The 21,796-nt window shown below is 40.9% G+C and overlaps 2 protein-coding genes across 2 annotated transcripts in view; both read right to left on the reverse strand.

Annotated features, from left to right (window-relative positions):
- klhl4 (kelch-like family member 4) overlaps positions 1 to 539 on the reverse strand; it is a 29,317-nt gene extending 28,778 nt beyond the window's left edge. The window contains exon 1 of the mRNA XM_077610145.1: positions 503 to 539. The gene's annotated coding sequence lies outside the window, so the exon portion shown is untranslated. The remainder of the gene's footprint in view (positions 1 to 502) is intronic.
- A 1,148-nt stretch (positions 540 to 1,687) lies between these two features.
- Positions 1,688 to 21,796, reverse strand: part of ahnak (AHNAK nucleoprotein) — a 28,740-nt gene continuing 8,631 nt past the window's right edge. The window contains exons 3-6 of the mRNA XM_077610342.1: positions 20,571 to 20,630; positions 20,331 to 20,487; positions 19,997 to 20,214; positions 1,688 to 19,916 (exon numbers count right to left, since the gene is read on the reverse strand). Of these exons, the coding sequence (XP_077466468.1) occupies positions 2,394 to 19,916; positions 19,997 to 20,214; positions 20,331 to 20,487 (17,898 nt within the window). The 5' untranslated portion in view covers positions 20,571 to 20,630 and the 3' untranslated portion in view covers positions 1,688 to 2,393. The remainder of the gene's footprint in view (positions 19,917 to 19,996; positions 20,215 to 20,330; positions 20,488 to 20,570; positions 20,631 to 21,796) is intronic.

Raw genomic sequence — 21,796 nt, forward strand, 5'->3', positions numbered from 1 at the left:
ACCAAATACTCTCTTTATCTTGTCCAGTAAATATAATCATGTTGTCATATTAGTGCTTAGACAAATAGGCAATTTCTTCTCATTATATTATGACAACAAAAGACTATAGGAATGAGATATGACCTCATTTATGGAAGCGAGTCATCACTGGGTCACCTCTTCACTACACGTACGAGTCAAGGACACCATCTGGCTGTTCTCCATAAGATATACTATATGATGTCAAGATGAAACAGTGGTGTGCAAAATCCATTAAGTATCGCATAATCAATCGCATAAAGTATAGTAAAGGAGTCCAGTCATTTCTCCAACGATTTATTTACGGGTTTTTTTCTATTTTAGGTAAATGTGTCATGACAAACCCTTCCTTAAGGCAGCAAGACTTTAAGGGAATGGAAGAAGTTCATTTACAAAATGAGGTAAAAGTAACAATATTTCTCTTTTCAGTGATGAATAGTGCATGTCAATCATTCAAGAAATTTGGATTATGAAGCTATCTTACCTGGAAATGGATTCAAAGTGTCGAACAGGCTGCTGGATGCAATACCATCGCAACTTTGCAGTACTCTTTGTATTCTGTGTTTGGAAAAAGGAAAGGCAGTGAGTTTCCTCTTGGAGAGGAAGCCTTTCTTTCCTTCCTCTGTCCTGAATCAACAATCTTCTCAAATTCACCAGGAACACGTAAGCAAGGATTTTCCTGTATTTTGGAGAGCAAACGGTTCTTTTTAATTTTATTTTTGGTGATATTTGAGTCATTTCTGACTGAAAAATCAGTATTTAGTGGATGCAGGAGAATATATAACCGTTTGATCATTTGTCTTTTGTACATATCTTTTAGATATCAGTATTACATTTTATATATAAGATCAGCTTAGATTCACAAACTCAATATACAATACTTATTCCTGAAAGATTCTGCAATATTTCCCCAAATATTGTAATAATTCTTTTTAACCCCTCTTGTTATTAAACTGTGATGTTTAGATATTATGACATAAGGCATATACATATCATTTTTTTAGGCCCACATTAGTTGGGTCAGTCCAGAATTGGAGGACAAGTAGGCTTTAAAATTATTAAAAAGTAAATTTTTCAGATTTTCTTCTATATATTGTTATCCGTCCTTTTCAACAACACTATCGCATCAACGACTCATGTATTGATTAATAAGTAATAAACTATAACAGAGTTGATTAGCTCAGGTTTTGATCAATAGTAAAAAATGAACACTTTACAAATAATTAATATTTTAAACACACTTAATAAAACAAATGTTCCTTTTTGCAGATGTCAAATTTGGTGGAGCATATTGTATAGCAATGTCTCATTTTAACCACTAGATGGCAGATTTTATACTGTAATTATTGGATCATTGGATTGATTGATTCATAAGTCAAATGTGTAACTTATTTTTTTTATTTATATTTTTTGCACCTGGATGAATTCTGCACCATTTTTTACAGAGAAAGGAAGAAATTAACAATGTATTATTTTAAATACAAATACATTTTGGGGCATGTGTTTTTTTTTTTGGGGGGGGGGGGTAGGTGGGTAAGAAACTGTTTCCTTACAGTGGCTAAATAAACAATTTAGAAATACAGAGAAACACGTACTTGAAACAACATTCCCTACATTTTTGATGAATTTTTAAGGACAGAATCAACACAAAGAAATCATTGTCTGCACATTTCTGATCAAAACTCTTGGGATGGTTTATTTCTATTAAAAACAATTCCATTTATTATTTGACATTTAATTTCTTTATGATGGGTGCAAAATATGACCAGGTAAACTGTACAATGAAACAGGTTGGGGGAAAAAAATAAAAATAAAATAATAACAGCTGCAGAGCAAAGGTGGACAGGCTTTTTGAAGTAGCGACTTATCAGTAAAATAATCGAGAAAACTACACTGGATTTAAAGAGTGTTATGATGAACAAATGACTGATTATACATCAAGCCTAACTGAAACTGGAAACTGTTTACATTGTGTTTAATTGTATCAAGTACAATTTCCTTCAAAACAACTATTCAAACTGTTTAGTGAAACAGACCCTGCATAAAATAACACCACACCCATTCATCATTTTAATTGAATGAAAAAGGACAAAAATGTAATATCTGTAATACATTGTTAGTGGAAAATTTGCTTGAGATTGGATGTTCTCCATAAATCTTGACTATGTACAGAAAAACAATATTTATTACAATACATTTTATTTACAGTTTGTTGGGGGGCCTTAAGGTATCCCTGTCGTCTCTGTCAATCATTTCGCTGTTTAAATATGGGATGACAGAATTTTCACCTTGATTTTCAAACCGAGATTGGTAAAAAAAATCAAGTATCTGGAATTATGGTAAATAGCTGATGGATTCTACAAAGTCATCAGCACTTAGTCATTTTTGGGTGAAGCAGACAGTTCAAATTTAGGGAACCGGACCCCCACCTTTGTCCCACTATCACTGCTAGACGATGAGGACAGTCTCGCTTTGGGGGCGGCCAATGACACACCTGCGCTACCCTCAACTCCCGCTTCGGCGCCTTCGCCGTACGTGACTTCATACGAGCCCTTCGACTTGGAACCGAAACCTCCGAAGGTTCCAAACTTCAACTTGCCTGTCTTTCCCTTGACCTTTGGTCCTTTTAGATCTACCGAAATATCACTGCCCTCTGCTTCAAGATGTCCCGACGGGGAAACAACCGCGAGTCCGCCTTCATCGCTATGAGAGGAAGAGCGATGTCGGGACTTCTTGAAAAGATCCAGTGATGCCGACTTGCTTTTGGGCGAAACGCTGAGTCCAGCATCACCCTCGAATTGTAATTTTCCTCCACTGCTATGTACACCGAAATCTTTAGAGAGTTGGCCTTTCCCGCCGGTACTCAGTTCTACGTCTGGTCCCCGAAGGTCTCCTGCACTTCTGCCCTTTGCTTTTGATTTGCCAAAGAAATTGGGGATCCTGACCTTTAGCTTTCCTTCACTTTGCCTGATTTCTGGACTGGAAGCGGTAAGATCCTGGGAGCCGCGAAGCTCTCCGCTAGCTGAAATGTTCATTGCGGCTTTTCTAGCATCACCCTCTCGGCCCTCGTACTGCGGTTTACTAAAGCCGAACTGCGGTATTTTGAGCTTGGGAAACGTTACTGTACCTTCGGGATATTGAAGGCCTCGAAATGTGCCACCTACGGGCGAAAGGGTGATGTTTGGCAAGCTAAACTGCGGAGTCTTTAATTTCACATCTGAGCCTTCGTAACTAATATTGGAACCGACCGAATGAGAATCTTGTAACTCGACGGCGGGGGTTTTCAACGCCTCAGAGAAAGATGCATCACCTTTGACTTTATGGGATTTGAGATCAAGTTCTACGTCGGGAAAATAGAGCTTCCCAAAAATGGGCTTTTTCACTTTGGTTGTTTGGACATTGATGTTAGATGTGCCTGCCGTTACGTCTATTGCCGGTGTCTCTAGGTCAATATCATGTTTCTTTCCTTTTCCGGTCACTTTAGGGAGTTTGAATTTGGCCTTCTTGCCCTTGATGCTGACATCTACATCAGGATATGTCAAATCGCCTTTCAGGTTTGGACCTTCGACCTCGGGGACTCTAACATCAAGACTAGCGTCCATTTCGGGGCCCTCCACTTTTGGACCTGTGAAGCCAAATTGTGGCATTTTTAATTTAGGAATTTCAAATCCACCCATAGAACCTTTGGTGTCAATGCTTGGGCCTTTGATATCCATTCTTGGACCTTTTATTTCACCCTCAACACTAGGCATTGACAAACCTACATCGCCTTTGGCACCTTTCAGATTGAAGTCAGGCATAGAAATGTTGGGTCCTGAAATTTTGGGCATCTTTAATTTTGCTCCCTTGATTTTTCCACTGGGACTATCAATGTCAATATTTGGTCCTTCAATCTCCATGTTTAGACCTTTAATATCCAGATCAGCTTTTGGGAGGTTTACGTCAATTTCTGGACCTTTCAGTTCCAACTCGGGGACCTTGATGTCAATATTACCTTTGGGAAGGTTGATGTCAGGACCTTCTAGTTTTGGACCTTTGAAGCCAAATTCTGGCATTTTGATTTTGGGCATTTCAAATCCAGTCTTGGGGCCCTTAATGTCAACCTTTGGACCTTTGATGTCAATTTCTGGGGCTTTGATGTCTCCCTCAACACTTGGTAGTGACATATCAACATCACCTTTAAGTTTAGGGCCTTTCAGCTGAAAATCGACATCAGGTATTGAGATGCTTGGTGATGTGATTTTTGGCATCTTGAATTTTCCTCCCGTGATCTTTCCACTGGGACTTTCAATGTCAACATTTGGTCCTGCTATGTCCATCTTTGGACCTCTAATATCCAAATCAGCTTTTGGGAGACTGACATCAACTTCAGGAACTTCAATATCGGGACCTTTAAAGCCAAAACCTGGCATTTTGATTTTGGGCATTTCAAATCCACCCTTGGGGCCTTTGACGTCAATTTTTGGGCCTTTAATATCCAGTTCTGGTGCTTCAATATTTCCCTCAATATTTGGCACCGAAACATCAACATCTCCTTTGAGTTTGGGACCTTTTAGATGTAAACCCATGTCTGGCATTGAGATGTTTGGTTTGGAGATTTTTGGCATCTTCAAATTGGGTCCCTTGATCTTCCAGCCTGGACTGCCAATGTCAACATCTGGTGCTTCAACATCGATATCTGGACCCTTGATGTCTAAATCAGCTTTTGGGAGGTTGATATCAACGTCAAGGCCCTCCAGTTTTGGACCTTTGAAGCCAAATTCTGGCATTTTCATTTTTGGCAATTCAAATCCAGCCTTGGGGCTCTTGATGTCCATTTTGGGGCCCTTGACATCTATTTCCGGTCCTTGAATGTCTCCCTCAAAACTTGGTAGTGACATATCAACATCACCTTTGACTTTAGGCCCCTTTAGTTGCAAGTCGACATTAGGCATTGAGATGTTTGGTCCTGAGATTTTTGGCATCTTGAATTTTGGTCCCTTAATTTTTCCACTGGGACTTTCAATGTCGAGAGATGGCCCTTCAATGTCCACTTTTGGAACCTCAACGTTAAAACCAGCCTCGGGTACTTTGACGTCAATACTGGCGCTGGGACTGCCAATGTCTACATCTCCGCTCCCCAGTTTTGGACCTTTGAATCCAAATTGTGGCATTTTGAATTTAGGGAGTTCAAATCCACCCATAGAGCCCTTAACATCAGCGCTTGGGCCTTGGAAATCTACTGTCGGGGCTTTTATGTCTGCTTCAAAATTAGGTACGGACAAATCTACGTCACCTTTGACATTGGGACCTTTGAGGTTGAAATCAGGCATGGAGATATTTGGTCCTGAGATTGTAGGCATCTTGAATTTGGGTCCCTTGATCTTACCGCTGGGACCGTCAATATCAACATCTGGCACTTCAATGTCCATCTCAGGGCCCTTAATGTCTAAATCGGCTGCAGGAAGACTGAAATCAACTTTTGGGCCTTTAATGTCTACCTTGGGCACATCAATATTAGCCTTGGGCAAGTGGATGTCAACATTTGCACCCTCCAATTTTGGGCCTTTCAAGTTAAAGTCTGGCATTTTCATTTTTGGAAAATCAAAACCGGCTTTAGGACCTTTAACGTCAACTTTGGGTCCCTGGATGTCCACATCAACTTTTGGTAGACTCAAATCAACACCTGGCCCATGGAGGTCCACTTCTGGGGCTTTGAGATCAATACCAGCCTTGGGAAGGTTGATATCAACAGTTGGTCCTTGCAGTTTTGGACCTTTTACATCAATGCTTGGTACTTTTGCAGATACATCGGGCTTTGTAAGCGACACATCAGGCATTCTGAACTTTGGCATTTTAAATTTCTGTCCTTTTATTTTGGGGCCTGTTACATCGAAATCTACAAACAGTCCTTCCATGCTGCTAGTCTTCCCTTTGATGTTGATATTTCCTTGTGGCTGTTTCAGATCAATTTCTGGGGTCTTTATCTTTGGACTTCGAAAACCAAACTTTGGCATTTTGAATTTACCTTTTTTGGTGCTAATTCCTGGGAGATCAATATTAACATCTTCCACATCTAGTTCAGCTTTGGGCAATTGAATATTCCCTTCACCATGACCCTTGAACTTGGGAAGGCTGAGATCAACTTCAGGACCCTCAATATCGGGACCTTTGAAGCCAAATTCTGGCATTTTAATTTTAGGTAATTCAAATCCAGGGGCCTTCAAATCACCTTTGGGTCCTTTGATTTCCATTCCTGGTGCTTTTATCTCCCCTTCAACATCTGGTAGTCCTACGTCCATGTCACCTTTGATTTGAGGACCTTTAAGATTGAAATCAACACTTGGCATGTTAATATTTGGACCTGAGAGTTTGGGCATCTTCATTTTGGGTCCCTTTATTTTCCAACCTGGACTTCCGATGTCAACATCTGGTATTTCAACATCTAAATCTGGACCCTTTATGTCTAAATCCGCTTTGGGAAGATTGATGTCCACCTCAGGACCCTCTAGTTTTGGGCCTTTAAATCCAAACTCTGGCATTTTGATTTTGGGCATTTCAAATCCACCTTTGGGGCCCTTAATGTTAACTTTTGGGCCTTTGATGTCCACTTCTGGGACTTCAATGTCTCCTTCAACTCTTGGTGCTGATAGGTCAAGATCCCCTTCGATTTTAGGGCCTTTCATATTGAAATCCAATGTTGGCACTTTTATATTTGGACCTGATATATTTGGCATCTTAAATTTCGGTCCTTTAATTTTCCAGCCAGGACTCCCAATGTCCAGATCTGGTACTTCAACATCTACATCTGGACCTCTGATGTCTAAATCAGTTTTAGGGAGACTGACATCAACGTCGGGAACTTTGATATCAACATTTGCTTTTGGAAGGTTGATGTCAACTTCAGGACCTTCTAGTTTTGGACCTTTAAAGCCAAATTCTGGCATTTTGATTTTGGGCATTTGAAATCCAGTCTTGGGTCCCTTAATGTCAATCTTGGGGCCTTTGATGTCAATTTCCGGTGCTTTCATATCTCCCTCAATATTTGGACCTGACACATCCACATCCCCTTTGAATTTTGGGCCTTTCAGATGGAAATCCATATCTGGCATGGAGATGTTTGGTTTGGAGATTTTTGGCATCTTCAAATTCGGTCCTTTTATTTTCCAACCTGGCCGGTCTATGTCAACGTCTGGTACTTCGACTTCAAAATCTGGGCCCTTGATGTCTAAATCAGTTTTGGGAAGATTGACATCAATATTGGCCTTTGGAAGATTAACATCAGGACCCTCGAGTTTTGGGCCTTTGAAGCCAAATTCTGGCATTTTAATTTTAGGCATTTCAAATCCAGCTTTGGGACCTTTGATGTCAAGTTTTGGTCCTTTGATATTCACTTCTGGTGCTTCAATATTTCCCTCGATATTTGGTACCGAAACATCCACATCTCCTTTGAAATTTGGACCTCTTAGATTGAAATCTATATCAGGCATTGAGATGTTTGGTTTGGAGATTTTTGGCATCTTCAAATTGGGTCCCTTGATCTTCCAGCCTGGACTGCCAATGTCAACATCTGGTACTTCAACATCTATATCTGGGCCCGTGATGTCTAAATCAGCTTTGGGGAGAGAGACATCAACATTTGCTTTGGGAAGATTGACGTCAAAATCAGGACCCTCTAGTTTTGGACCTTTAAAGCCAAATTCTGGCATTTTGATTTTGGGCATTTCAAATCCACCCTTGGGGCCCTTTATATCAATTTTGGGACCTTTCAGGTCCACTTCTGGTGCTTCAATGTCTCCTTTAACTTTTGGTACAGATACATCAATATCCCCTTTGAGTTTAGGACCTTTTAGATGGAAATCCATTTCTGGCATTGAGATGTTTGGTTTTGAAATTTTAGGCATCTTTAGTTTAGGTGCCTTTATTTTCCAACCTGGACTGCCGATGTCGACATCTGGTACTTCAATATCCAAATCTGGACCCTCTATGTCTAAATCGGCTTTGGGGAGATTTATATCAACTTCAGGGACACTGACATCAATGTTGGCCTTTGGAAGATTGATGTCAACATCAGGACCTTCGAACTTGGGACCTTTAAAGCCAAAACCTGGCATTTTGATTTTGGGCATTTCAAATCCACCCTTGGGGCCTTTCACATCAATTTTTGGTCCTTTGATATCCAGTTCTGGTGCTTCAATGTCTCCCTCAATATTTGGCACCGAAACATCAACATCTCCTTTGAGTTTTGGACCTTTTAGATGTAAACCCATGTCTGGCATTGAGATTTTGGGCATCTTCAAATTGGGTCCCTTGATCTTCCAGCCTGGACTGCCAATGTCAACATCTGGAGCGTCAACATCAAAATCTGGACCCTTGATGTCTAAATCAACTTTGGGGAGACTGACATCAACTTCAGGACCTTCTAACTTGGGACCTTTAAAGCCAAAACCTGGCATTTTGATTTTGGGCATTTCAAATCCACCCTTGGGGCCTTTGACGTCAATTTTTGGGCCTTTAATATCCACTTCTGGTGCTTCAATATTTCCCTCAATATTTGGCGCCGAAACATCAACATCTCCTTTGAAATTTGGGCCTCTTAGATTGAAATCTATATCTGGCATTGAGATGTTTGGTTTGGAGATTTTTGGCATCTTCAAATTGGGTCCCTTGATCTTCCAGCCTGGACTGCCAATGTCAACATCTAAATCTGGACCCTTTATGTCTAAATCAGCTTTGGGGAGACTGACATCAACTTCAGGTACTTTGACATCAATATTTGCTTTGGGAAGATTGATGTTCACATCAGGACCCTCTACTTTTGGACCCTTAAAGCCAAATTCTGGCATTTTAATTTTAGGCAGTTCAAAACCACCTTTGGGGCCCTTAATGTCAAGTTCTGGTACTTCAATGTCTCCTTCAATATTTGGTACTGAAACATCCAGATCTCCTTTGATTTTAGGACTTTTTAGATGGAAGTCCATTTCTGGCATAGAAATGTTTGGCTTTGAGATTTTGGGCATCTTCAGTTTTGGTCCCTTGATTTTCCAGCCCGGACTGCCAATGTCAACATCTGGTACTTCAACATCTATATCTGGGCCCGTGATGTCCAAATCAGCTTTGGGGAGAGAGACATCAACATTTGCTTTGGGAAGATTGATGTCAACATCAGGACCTTCAAATTTTGGACCTTTAAAGCCAAATTCAGGCATTTTGATTTTGGGCATTTCAAATCCACCCTTGGGGCCTTTGATGTCAACATCTGGGCCCTTGATTTCCATTTCCGGTGCTTTAATTTCTCCTTCAACTTTTGGAACTGAGACATCAAGATCACCTTTTAGTTTAGGTCCTTTCAGCTCAATATCCAGATTTGGCATGGTGATGTTTGGCCCTGAGATTTTTGGCATTTGAAATTTAGGTCCCTTGAGTTTCCAGCTTGGAGAATCAATGTCAACATTTGGCTTTTCAATGTCTATTTGAGGTCCTTTGATGTCCAAATCCGGTTTGGGAAGTGTCACATCAACATTCGGGCCTTCTAGGGTTGAACCTTTGACACCAAACTGGGGCATTTTGAATTTTGGAAGTTCAAATCCGATGTTTGGACCTTTGATGTCAACATTTTTACCTTTTATATCGGGAGCATTTATATCACCCTCGATGTGTTTAGTGGAAAGATCCACATCTCCCTTTAATTTGGGGCTTTTCAGATTGAAATCCACGTCTGGAAACGAGAGTTTGGGCATCTTGAATTTTGATCCTTTTATCTTTCCACCAGGACTCTGAATGTCAATATCTGGTCCTTCAATATCCATGTGAGGACTCTTAATGTCTAAATCAGCTGTAGGGAGATTGATATCAACTCCTGGGACATTGACATCTATTTTGGTCTTTGGAAGGTTAATGTCAAAGTCTGGACCCTCCAGTTTTGAACCTTTAAAGCCTACGTCTGGCATTTTTATTTTGGGGAAATCAAGTCCAGCTTTCGGGCCCTTGATGTCAACTTTAGGGCCTTTTATATCCACTTCTGGTGCTTCAATGTCTCCTTCAACTTTTGGTACCGACATGTCAATATCCCCTTTGAGTTTAGGACCTTTCAGATGGAAATCTACATTAGGCATGGAGATGCTTGGTCCTGTGATTTTTGGCATCTTGAATTTGGGACCTTTGATTTTTCCACTGGGACTATCAATGTCAACATTTGGTCCTTCAATGTCCACGTTCAGGCCCTTCATACCTAGATCGGCTTTAGGGAGGTTTAAATCAACTGCTGGACCTTTCAGTTCAACCTCAGGGATGTTGGCATCGATTTTAGCCTTGGGAAGAGTGATGTCAAGCTCAGGACCCTCTATCTTGGGACCTTTAAAACCAAATTCTGGCATTTTGATTTTAGGCATTTCAAATCCAGTCTTGGGGCCCTTAATGTCAACCTTTGGACCTTTGATGTCAATTTCTGGGGCTTTAATGTCTCCCTCAACACTTGGTAATGACATATCAATATCTCCTTTAAGTTTGGGGCTTTTTAGATGGAAATCCACATCAGGCATGTGGAATTTAGGTCCTTTGATTTTCCCGCTGGCACTGCCAATGTCAACATCTGGTGCTTGAATGTCAAACTCGGGGCCCTTAAGGTCAATATTAGCCTTGGGGGGAGTTAAATCCACATCAGGACCCTCCAGTTTTTTACCCTTGAATCCAAAGTCTGGCATTTTGAATTTTGGTAATCCAAAACTGGTTTTGGAACCCTTAATCTCCACCTTTGGACCCTTGATATCAACGTCTGGTGCTTTTATGTTTCCCTCTATATTTGGTTGACCGATATTAACATCACCTTTAACTTTAGGGCCTTTCAGGTGCAAATCCACATCAGGCATAGAGATGCCTGGCCCTGAAATCTTCGGCATCTTGAATTTTGGTCCTTTGATCTTACTACTGGGAGTATCAATATCAACATCAAAATCGGGTAGCTTGATTTCTTTTTTATGGCCTTTCACATCCAAATCCACTTTTGGAAGTTCAACAGACGGCCCATGGAGTTCAACGTCAGGGACTTTGACATCAATATTGGTCTTTGGAAGATTTACGTCAACATTTGGACCCTCTAGTTTTGGCCCCTTGAAGCCAAATTCTGGCATTTTGATTTTGGGCATTTCAAATCCACCCTTGGGTCCCTTAATGTTCATTTTTGGACCTTTGAGATCCACTTCTGGTGCTTCAATGTCTCCTTCAAGTTTTGGTACAGATACATCAACATCCCCTTTGAGCTTGGGACCTTTCAAATGGACATCCATTTCCGGCATTGAAATGTTTGGCATTGAGATTTTGGGCATCTTTATTTTTGGTCCCTTTATTTTCCAACCTGGACTGCCAATGTCAACATCTGGTACTTCAACATCTACATCTGGACCCTTGATGTCTAAATCAGCTTTGGGGAGACTGATGTCCGCATCAGGACCCTCAAGGTTTGGACCTTTGAAGCCAAATTCTGGCATTTTAATTTTAGGCATTTCAAATGCAGCTTTGGGACCTTTGATGTCAAGTTTTGGCCCTTTGATATCCAATTCTGGTGCTTCAATATTTCCCTCAATATTTGGTACTGACACATCAACATCTCCTTTGAGTTTTGGACCTCTTAGATTGAAATCTATATCTGGCATTGAGATGTTTGGTTTGGAGATTTTTGGCATCTTCAAATTAGGTCCTTTGATCTTCCAGCCTGGACCTCCAATGTCAACATCTGGTGCTTCAATATCTAAATGTGGACCCTTGATGTCTAAATCAGCTTTGGGGAGACTGACATCAACTTCAGGAACTTCAATATCGGGACCTTCTAACTTGGGACCTTTAAAGCCAAAACCTGGCATTTTTATTTTGGGCATTTCAAATCCACCCTTGGGGCCTTTGACGTCAATTTTTGGGCCTTTAATTTCCACTTCTGGTGCTTCAATATTTCCCTCAATATTTGGCACCGAAACATCAACATCTCCTTTGAGTTTTGGACCTTTTAGATGTAAACCCATGTCTGGCATTGAGATTTTGGGCATCTTCAAATTGGGTCCCTTGATCTTCCAGCCTGGACTGCCAATGTCAACATCTGGTGCTTCAACATCGATATCTGGACCCTTGATGTCTAAATCAGCTTTGGGGAGACTGACATCAACTTCGGGAACTTCAATATCAGGACCTTCTACCTTGGGACCTTTAAAGCCAAAACCTGGCATTTTGATTTTGGGCATTTCAAATCCACCTTTGGGGCCTTTAACATCAATTTTTGGTCCTTTGATATCCACTTCTGGTGCTTCAATGTCTCCTTCAATATTTGGTACCTTAATATCCACATCTCCTTTGAGTTTTGGACCTCTTAGATTGAAATCTATTTCTGGCATTGAGATGTTTGGTTTGGAGATTTTTGGCATCTTTAAGTTGGGTCCCTTGATCTTCCAGCCTGGACTGCCAATGTCAACATCTGGCAATTCAACATCTACATCTGGACCCTTGATGTCTAAATCAGCTTTGGGGAGACTGACATCAACTTCAGGACCTTCAATATCAGGACCTTCTAACTTGGGACCTTTAAAGCCAAAACCTGGCATTTTGATTTTGGGCATTTCAAATCCACCCTTGGGGCCCTTGACGTCAATTTTTGGGCCTTTAATATCCACTTCTGGTGCTTCAATGTTTCCCTCAATATTCGGCACCGAAACATCAACATCTCCTTTGAGTTTTGGACCTTTTAGATGTAAACCCATGTCTGGCATTGAGATGTTTGGTTTGGAGATTTTTGGCATCTTCAAATTGGGTCCCTTGATCTTCCAGCCTGGACCTCCAATGTCAACATCTGGTGCTTCAACATCGATATCTGGACCCTTGATGTCTAAATCAGCTTTGGCGAGACTGACATCAACTTCAGGAACTTCAATATCAGGACCTTCTAACTTGGGCCCTTTAAACCCAAAACCTGGCATTTTGATTTTGGGCATTTCAAATCCACCTTTGGGGCCTTTAACATCAATTTTTGGTCCTTTGATATCCAGTTCTGGTGCTTCAATGTCTCCTTCAATATTTGGTACCTTAACATCCACATCTCCTTTGAGTTTTGGACCTCTTAGATTGAAATCTATTTCTGGCATTGAGATGTTTGGTTTTGAGATTTTTGGCATCTTCAGATTGGGTCCCTTGATCTTCCAGCCTGGACTGCCAATGTCAACATCTGGCAATTCAACATCTACATCTGGACCCTTGATGTCTAAATCAGCTTTGGGGAGATTGACATCAACTTCAGGACCTTCAATATCAGGACCTTCTAACTTGGGACCTTTAAAGCCAAAACCTGGCATTTTGATTTTGGGCATTTCAAATCCACCCTTGGGGCCCTTGACGTCAATTTTGGGGCCTTTAATATCCACTTCTGGTGCTTCAATGTTTCCCTCAATATTCGGCACCGAAACATCAACATCTCCTTTGAGTTTTGGACCTCTTAGATTGAAATCTATATCAGGCATTGAGATGTTTGGTTTGGAGATTTTTGGCATCTTCAAATTAGGTCCCTTGATCTTCCAGCCTGGACCTCCAATGTCAACATCTGGTGCTTCAACATCGATATCTGGACCCTTGATGTCTAAATCAGCTTTGGGGAGACTGACATCAACGTCAGGAACTTCAATATCAAGACCTTCTAACTTGGGACCTTTTAAGCCAAAACCTGGCATTTTGATTTTGGGCATTTCAAATCCACCCTTGGGGCCTTTCACATCAATTTTTGGTCCTTTGATATCCACTTCTGGTGCTTCAATGTTTCCCTCAATATTCGGCACCGAAACATCAACATCTCCTTTGAGTTTTGGACCTCTTAGATTGAAATCTATATCAGGCATTGAGATGTTTGGTTTGGAGATTTTTGGCATCTTCAAATTGGGTCCCTTGATCTTCCAGCCTGGACCTCCAATGTCAACATCTGGTGCTTCAACATTGATATCTGGACCCTTGATGTCTAAATCAGCTTTGGGGAGACTGACATCAACTTCAGGAACTTCAATATCAGGACCTTCTAACTTGGGACCTTTAAAGCCAAAACCTGGCATTTTGATTTTAGGCATTTCAAATCCACCCTTGGGGCCTTTGACGTCAATTTTTGGGCCTTTAATATCCACTTCTGGTGCTTCAATATTTCCCTCAATATTTGGCACCGAAACATCAACATCTCCTTTGAGTTTTGGACCTTTCAGATGTAAACCCATGTCTGGCATTGAGATGTTTGGTTTGGAGATTTTTGGCATCTTCAAGTTGGGTCCCTTGATCTTCCAGCCTGGACTGCCAATGTCAACATCTGGCAATTCAACATCTACATCTGGACCCTTGATGTCTATATCAGTTTTGGGGAGATTTATATCAACGTCAGGGACATTTACATCAATGTTGGTCTTTGGAAGATTGATGTCAACATCAGGACCTTCGAACTTGGGACCTTTAAAGCCAAAACCTGGCATTTTGATTTTGGGCATTTCAAATCCACCCTTGGGGCCTTTCACATCAATTTTTGGTCCTTTGACATCCAGTTCTGGTGCTTCAATGTCTCCTTCAATATTTGGTACCTTAACATCCACATCTCCTTTGAGTTTTGGACCTTTTAGATGTAAATCTATATCTGGCATTGAGATGTTTGGTTTGGAGATTTTTGGCATCTTCAAATTGGGTCCCTTGATCTTCCAGCCTGGACTGCCAATGTCAACATCTGGTGCTTCAACATCGATATCTGGATCCTTGATGTCTAAATCAGCTTTGGGGAGACTGACATTAACTTCAGGACCTTCTAACTTGGGACCTTTAAGGCCAAAACCTGGCATTTTGATTTTGGGCATTTCAAATCCACCCTTGGGGCCTTTGACATCAATTTTTGGGCCTTTAATATCCACTTCTGGTGCTTCAATATTTCCCTCAATATTTGGCACCGAAACATCCACATTTCCTTTGAGTTTTGGACCTTTTAGATGTAAATCCATGTCTGGCATTGAGATGTTTGGTTTGGAGATTTTTGGCATCTTCAAATTGGGTCCCTTGATCTTCCAGCCTGGACTGCCAATGTTAACATCTGGCAATTCAACATCTACATCTGGACCCTTGATGTCTAAATCAGCTTTGGGGAGATTGACATCAACTTTGGGCACCTCAACATCAATTTTGGCCGTCGGAAGATTGATATCAACTTCAGGACCCTCTAGTTTTGGACCTTTAAAGCCAAATTCAGGCATTTTAATTTTAGGCATGTGAAATCCAGTCTTCGGTCCCTTTATGTCAATTTTTGGGCCTTTAACATCCAGTTCTGGTACTTCAATGTCTCCTTCAACTGTTGGTGCTGATACGTCAACATCACCTTTGAAGTTAGGACCTTTTATGTTGAAATCCATTTCTGGGATTGAGATGTTTGGTTTTGAGATTTTAGGCATATTCAGCTTGGGTCCTTTTATTTTCCAACCTGGACGGTCTATGTCAACATCTGGTACTTCGACTTCCATGTCTGGAGCCTTGATGTCTAAATCAGCTTTGGGGAGAGAGACATCAACATTTGCTTTGGGAAGATTGACGTCAAAATCAGGACCCTCTAGTTTTGGACCTTTAAAGCCAAATTCTGGCATTTTGATTTTGGGCATTTCAAATCCACCCTTGGGGCCCTTTATATCAATTTTGGGACCTTTGAGATCCACTTCTGGTGCTTCAATGTCTCCTTCAACTTTTGGTACTGATACATCAACATCCCCGCTGAGGTTAGGACCTTTTAGATGTAAATCTAGTTCTGGCATTGAAATGTTTGGCATTGAGATTTTGGGCATCTTTATTTTTGGTCCTTTTATTTTCCAGCCTGGACGGTCTATGTCAACATCTGGTACTTCAACATCCACAGCTGGACCCTTGATGTCCACATCAACTTTGGGGAGACTGGCATCAACTTTGGGGACGTCAACATCAATATTGGCTTTGGGAAGATTGATGTCAAAATCAGGACCCTCTAGTTTTGGACCTTTAAATCCAAATTCTGGCATTTTGATTTTGGGCATTTCAAATCCACCCTTGGGGCCTTTGATGTCAATTTTGGGACCTTTAATATCCACATCTGGTGCTTCAATGTCTCCTTTAACTTTTGGTACAGATACATCAATATCCCCTTTGAGTTTAGGACCTTTTAGATGTAGATCCATATCTGGCATTGAGATGTTTGGTTTTGGGATTTTGGGCATCTTCAGTTTGGGTCCTTTTATTTTCCAACCAGGACGGTCTATGTCAACATCTGGTACTTCAACATCTAATTCTGGACCCTTGATGTCTAAATCAGCTTTGGGGAGACTGACATCAACTTCAGGTACTTTCACATCAATATTGGCTTTGGGAAGATTGATGTCAAAATCAGGACCCTCTAGTTTTGGACCTTTAAATCCAAATTCTGGCATTTTGATTTTGGGCATTTCAAATCCACCCTTGGGGCCTTTGATGTCAATTTTGGGACCTTTAATATCCACGTCTGGTGCTTCAATGTCTCCTTTAACTTTTGGTACAGATACATCAATATCCCCTTTGAGTTTAGGACCTTTTAGATGTAGATCCATATCTGGCATTGAGATGTTTGGCTTTGGGATTTTGGGCATCTTCAGTTTGGGTCCTTTTATTTTCCAACCTGGGCGGTCTATGTCAACATCTGGTACTTCAACATCTAACTCTGGACCCTTGATGTCTAAATCAGCTTTGGGGAGACTGACATCAACTTCAGGTACTTTCACATCAACATTTGCTTTGGGAAGATTGATGTCAACATCAGGACCTTCAAATTTTGGACCTTTAAATCCAAATTCTGGCATTTTGATTTTGGGAATTTCAAATCCACCTTTGGGACCTTTGATGTCAATTTTTGGGCCTTTAATATCCAGTTCTGGTACTTCAATGTCTCCTTCGACTGTTGGTACAGATACATCAACATCCCCTTGGAGTTTTGGACCTTTTAGATGTAAACCCATGTCTGGCATTGAAATGTTTGGCTTTGAGATTTTGGGCATCTTCACTTTTGGTGCTTTTATCTTCCAACCTGGAGGGTCTATGTCAACATCAGGTAATTCAACATCTAATTCTGGTTTTGTAATGTTTACATCAGCTTCGGGGAGACTGATATCACCTTCAGGGACTTTGACATCAATATTAGCCTTCGGGAGATTGAGATCAACGTCAAGTCCCTCCAGTTTTGGACCTTTAAAGCCAAATTCAGGCATTTTCATTTTTGGCATGTGGAATCCAGTCTTTGATCCCTTTATGTCAATTTTTGGGCCTTGAACATCAATTTCTGGTACTTCAATGTCTCCTTCAACTTTTGGTGCTGTTACCTCAACATCCCCTTTGAGTTTGGGACCTTTAAGATGGAAATCCATTTCTGGCATTGAGATGTTTGGCTTTGGGATTTTGGGCATCTTCAGTTGGGGTCCCTTTATTTTCCAACCTGAACCATTAATGTCAACATCTGGTACTTCAACATCTAACTCTGGACCCTTGATGTCTAAATCAGCTTTAGGGAGACTGACATCAACTTCAGGAACTTTGACATCAATATTGGCCTTTGGAAGATTGATGTCAACATTAGGACCTTCTAATTTCGGACCTTTAATGCCAAAACCTGGCATTTTGATTTTGGGCATTTCAAATCCACCCTTGGGGCCTTTGACGTCAACTGTTGGGCCTTTAATATCCAGTTCCGGTGCTTCAATGTTTCCTTCAACTTTCGGTACTGAAACATCGACATCCCCGCTGAAGTTAGGACGTTTTAGATGTAAATCTATTTCTGGCATTGAAATGTTTGGCTTTGGGATTTTGGGCATCTTCATCTTTGGTCCCTTGATTTTCCAACCTGAACCGTCAATGTCAACATCTGGTACGTCAACATCTAACTCTGGACCCTTGATGCCCAAATCAGCTTTGGGGAGATTGACATCAACTTCAGGAACTTTGACATCAATATTGGACTTTGGAAGATTGATGTCAACATTAGGACCTTCTAACTTCGGACCTTTAAATCCAAACTCTGGCATTTTGATTTTGGGCATTTCAAATTCAGTTTTAGAGCCCTTGATGTCCATTTTTGGGCCTTTGACATCTACTTCAATGTCGCCTTCAACTTTTGGAGCTGATACTTCAACATCCCCTTTAAGTTTGGGGCCTTTCAGATGGACATCCATTTCTGGCATTGAGATGGTTGGCTTTGAGATTTTAGGCATCTTTAGTTTAGGTCCCTTTATTTTCCAACCTGAACTATCTATGTCAACATCGGGCACTTCAACATCTATATCTGGACCCTTGATATTTAAATCAGTTTTAGGGAGACTGACATCAACTTTAGGGACGTCAACATCAATTTTAGCCTTTGGAAGATTGATGTCCCCATCAGGACCCTCAAGTTTTGGACCTTTAAATCCAAACTCTGGCATTTTGATTTTGGGCATTTCAAATCCACCCTTGGGTCCCTTAATATCGACTTTTAGACCTTTGGTGTCCATGTTGGGAGCTTTGATTTCTCCCTCAATATTTGGGATTGTTACATCTAAGTCACCTTTTGCTTCGGGACCTTTCAGATGTAAATCCACGTTTGGCATGTTAATATTTGAATCCAACATTTTTGGCATTTTCAGATTGGGTCCCTTGATCTTCAAACCTGGGCTTTCAATGTCAACACCTGGTGCTTCAATCTCAAAATTTGCACCCTTAATATCTACGTCAGTTTTGGAGACACTTATATCTCCTTTGGGTACTTTGATGTCAATATGAGCCTTGGGAAGGTTGATATCAACTTCCGGACTCTTGAGTTTTGGAGTCGTCATGTCGATTCCTGGCAGTTTAATATTTGGAGTCTCAAATCCAGCCTTGGGACCCTTAATGTCAATGTTCATTTCTGTGCCTTTCACTTCAATCTGAGGTGCTTTGATATTTTTTTCCATACGTTCTGATGACACATCTAGTTCACCTTTGACTTTGGGACCCTTCAGACTCAATCCCACGTGTCTGCCATCTCCTTTTAGTCCTTCAAGGTCTACCTTTGGACCCTGGATTACCACGGGATCGGCTATTTTTACATTCCCATCCATCTTTGGAGTTGATATATTCACCTTTCCTTTCGCCTGAGGACCCGTCTGATTAAACTCAATGTCATGTGGTTTCACATCGAAATTTGAACCCTTTGTCACGTGTGATGTTATATTTACCTGAGGCATGTTGAAATCCCTCTTTTTCTGCTCAAGATGAAAACCTGGCCCGTGAGAGTGATAGCCTTTAGGTTCAATGCTGATAGACGTATTTGCAGAAGGACTTATCGATTGACTTTTGGCCCCTGCAAAACCTCCACCGATCGAGACGCCGGGAACACGAATGGAGCCGGATTCGGATAAAGTAACGCTCGGCCCTTCCCTGCCTTGTGCTTTTTCTGTCGATGTCACAAAAATTTGTCTTCCTTTGTCTGATACGGATGCGTGAATTGACCCTCCGTTCTCGTTATCGCTGGTGAACACCTCACCGGTTCCCATCCCTCCCACGAAAACGTGCCTACTACCAGTGTTTGAACTATCCCTTAGCTTGCCTACCTCCAAATGTCCACCTTCAACGCCAACTATTCTGGATGGGCTACCGTGTGAAATTCTTATTCCTGAAGAACTATCTCCCGATTCTAGCTTTTGCCCCTTGAAATCTGGGCTGGAAAATTCAAGGTTTTCGCTTATGCCCACCGGCATATCCACAGTGTAAGTGGTGATGCGGCGCGTGACTGTCGTGATGGTGCTGCCGTCGCTGCTCGTGCTGCTGTGCCGCTCCGTGCGAACGTCGACGCCTTCCGCCAGGTCTTCAGACTTGAGCCTGGGTTTGATCTTCTTTGTGTAAATCCTTTTATAGTCCTCATCATCTCCACTCTGAAAGTAATGGAAAAGATGGTGACTTTTAATGGATTTACAAGTCGATGAGAAATCAGAGGTTTCTCCAAAATGCTTACAAGAACGATGTCTGGACTGGAGGTTCCTAGCTTTCCCTCCCATGTCAGAGTGCCCATTGGGGAACGACATGGGGTGCTCAAGGGAGAGCAGCATGGGGATTTGTCTTTATTCTGTAGTTTCAATCCAACCTTGTGACGGTTAAGTGTCTTCAGCAGGTCGGCTGTTTCTTCAGAGCTCATGTTCTCAAAATAGATTGTTGCACCCACAATCTGGTCACCTAATAAATGAAGAGTTTGGGTAAGAACTCAAAGAAGTGGAGTTTTTTTCCCATTTCGTTCCGCTTTATAAATAGGAGAGTTGATATAGCGATGAAGTCATAGAGGCAAAAGATACCTTCATATACTTTCCCAGATCGTGCTGCAGGTGACTCTCCTTTCACTTCTTTTACAAAGATCTCTCCTTCACGTGTCTGTTCAATCGTCAGGCCAGTTTTATCTGGACCTTCCCAATCTGGGAAAAGCACTTCCCTTGTTTCCTCTTCTTCAGCCATCTGAAAATATGGACACAAACAATCGGAGTGAGTTTACAACTTTGAGAGCATTTTTACAATGTTGTAAAAACTAGCTGTGATACCTTGTTTTGTTTCTTCTCTGTTCAAGCCCCGGCAGGAAAGAATACCACTCCCTGGTTTTCCTGCACAAAGAAAATATGATTAGAAAATAATATTCTTCAATTGCACAGTCTAAAAAACATTTTATCCCATTCCAGACAATATGTTTACATCTCATACGTTTCAGTTCCTTGCATTGTAATTCAAGCAATTTGACATGTTGGTTCAAATGACTAACACTAGATGGAGGTAAAATCCTTTAAGCCCTCTTGCAGAAAAGCAGGAATTCAAGAAACATCCAGGTGAAAACCTAATACTGAAGAATGGCATCTGCCAAATGCCTCTGGTCTTGTCATCTTAAAAATATGAACTCAACTAAGCACTGTATTCTTAACGTGACATCCCAGTACCACACCCTAAAGGCACACACTAACCATACACAAGTGTGCAAGGCCTCAAAAACTGTATTTTGTGACCTGTTGGGTATGGTCATTGACATTTTGTTCCTGTACACAGTACTCCAATGATTATACTATACCATCAAACCATGATTGAGAGCAAACAAACTTGGATTTAACACGCTTGTTTGTTTATTGAAGTTGATAAAAGTTCAATTCACTGAACAGTACTCATATAAGTACTTTTGGAATGTGAAAGTCTGCCAAAAACCAAAACAAGACCAGAATTAGTGATTACAGCAAACAACATTTCCATGATTATAATTGATAGACTGCTTTAATAAGAGAATAATCAGTCAGTATTTTTTTTAAATAATGCCTGCATCAACCATAAAGAAAAAAATAATGAAAAACTAGCTAGAGAATGTTTACCGATTGTTCTGATTTCAACTCCTACTTCAAAATTCCTCCAACATTCCTTCCAGTTATTATAACTTGAAGTATGTTGCAGTTGAACCAATCTTTTTTAAATATCGTACATATGTTCAGAACAGTATCTATATGCTATGTACACATTTAAAAAATAAAAATTTAAAAAACGGATCATAATGTTAAAAAAAACGGATCCGTGCTGGATTCCAAGTATTGGAAAGTATTCCAAATATTGATCCAAAGCAATTGTTAACACAAAAAAATATATAATTAGGGTCCCCAAGTGTAATTAGGCTAATGTGATTGATCTTCTAACAAAATAGCATGCTTTCACATCATACAATTTCGAGAATTTCATCCAACTAGGATGACTGCATACCAGCATCGCTGGCAAGTCGAACACTATCCAAGTGCACATA

Source organism: Stigmatopora argus, chromosome 9 (assembly GCF_051989625.1).
Source record: "Stigmatopora argus isolate UIUO_Sarg chromosome 9, RoL_Sarg_1.0, whole genome shotgun sequence".
NCBI lineage: Eukaryota > Metazoa > Chordata > Actinopteri > Syngnathiformes > Syngnathidae > Stigmatopora > Stigmatopora argus.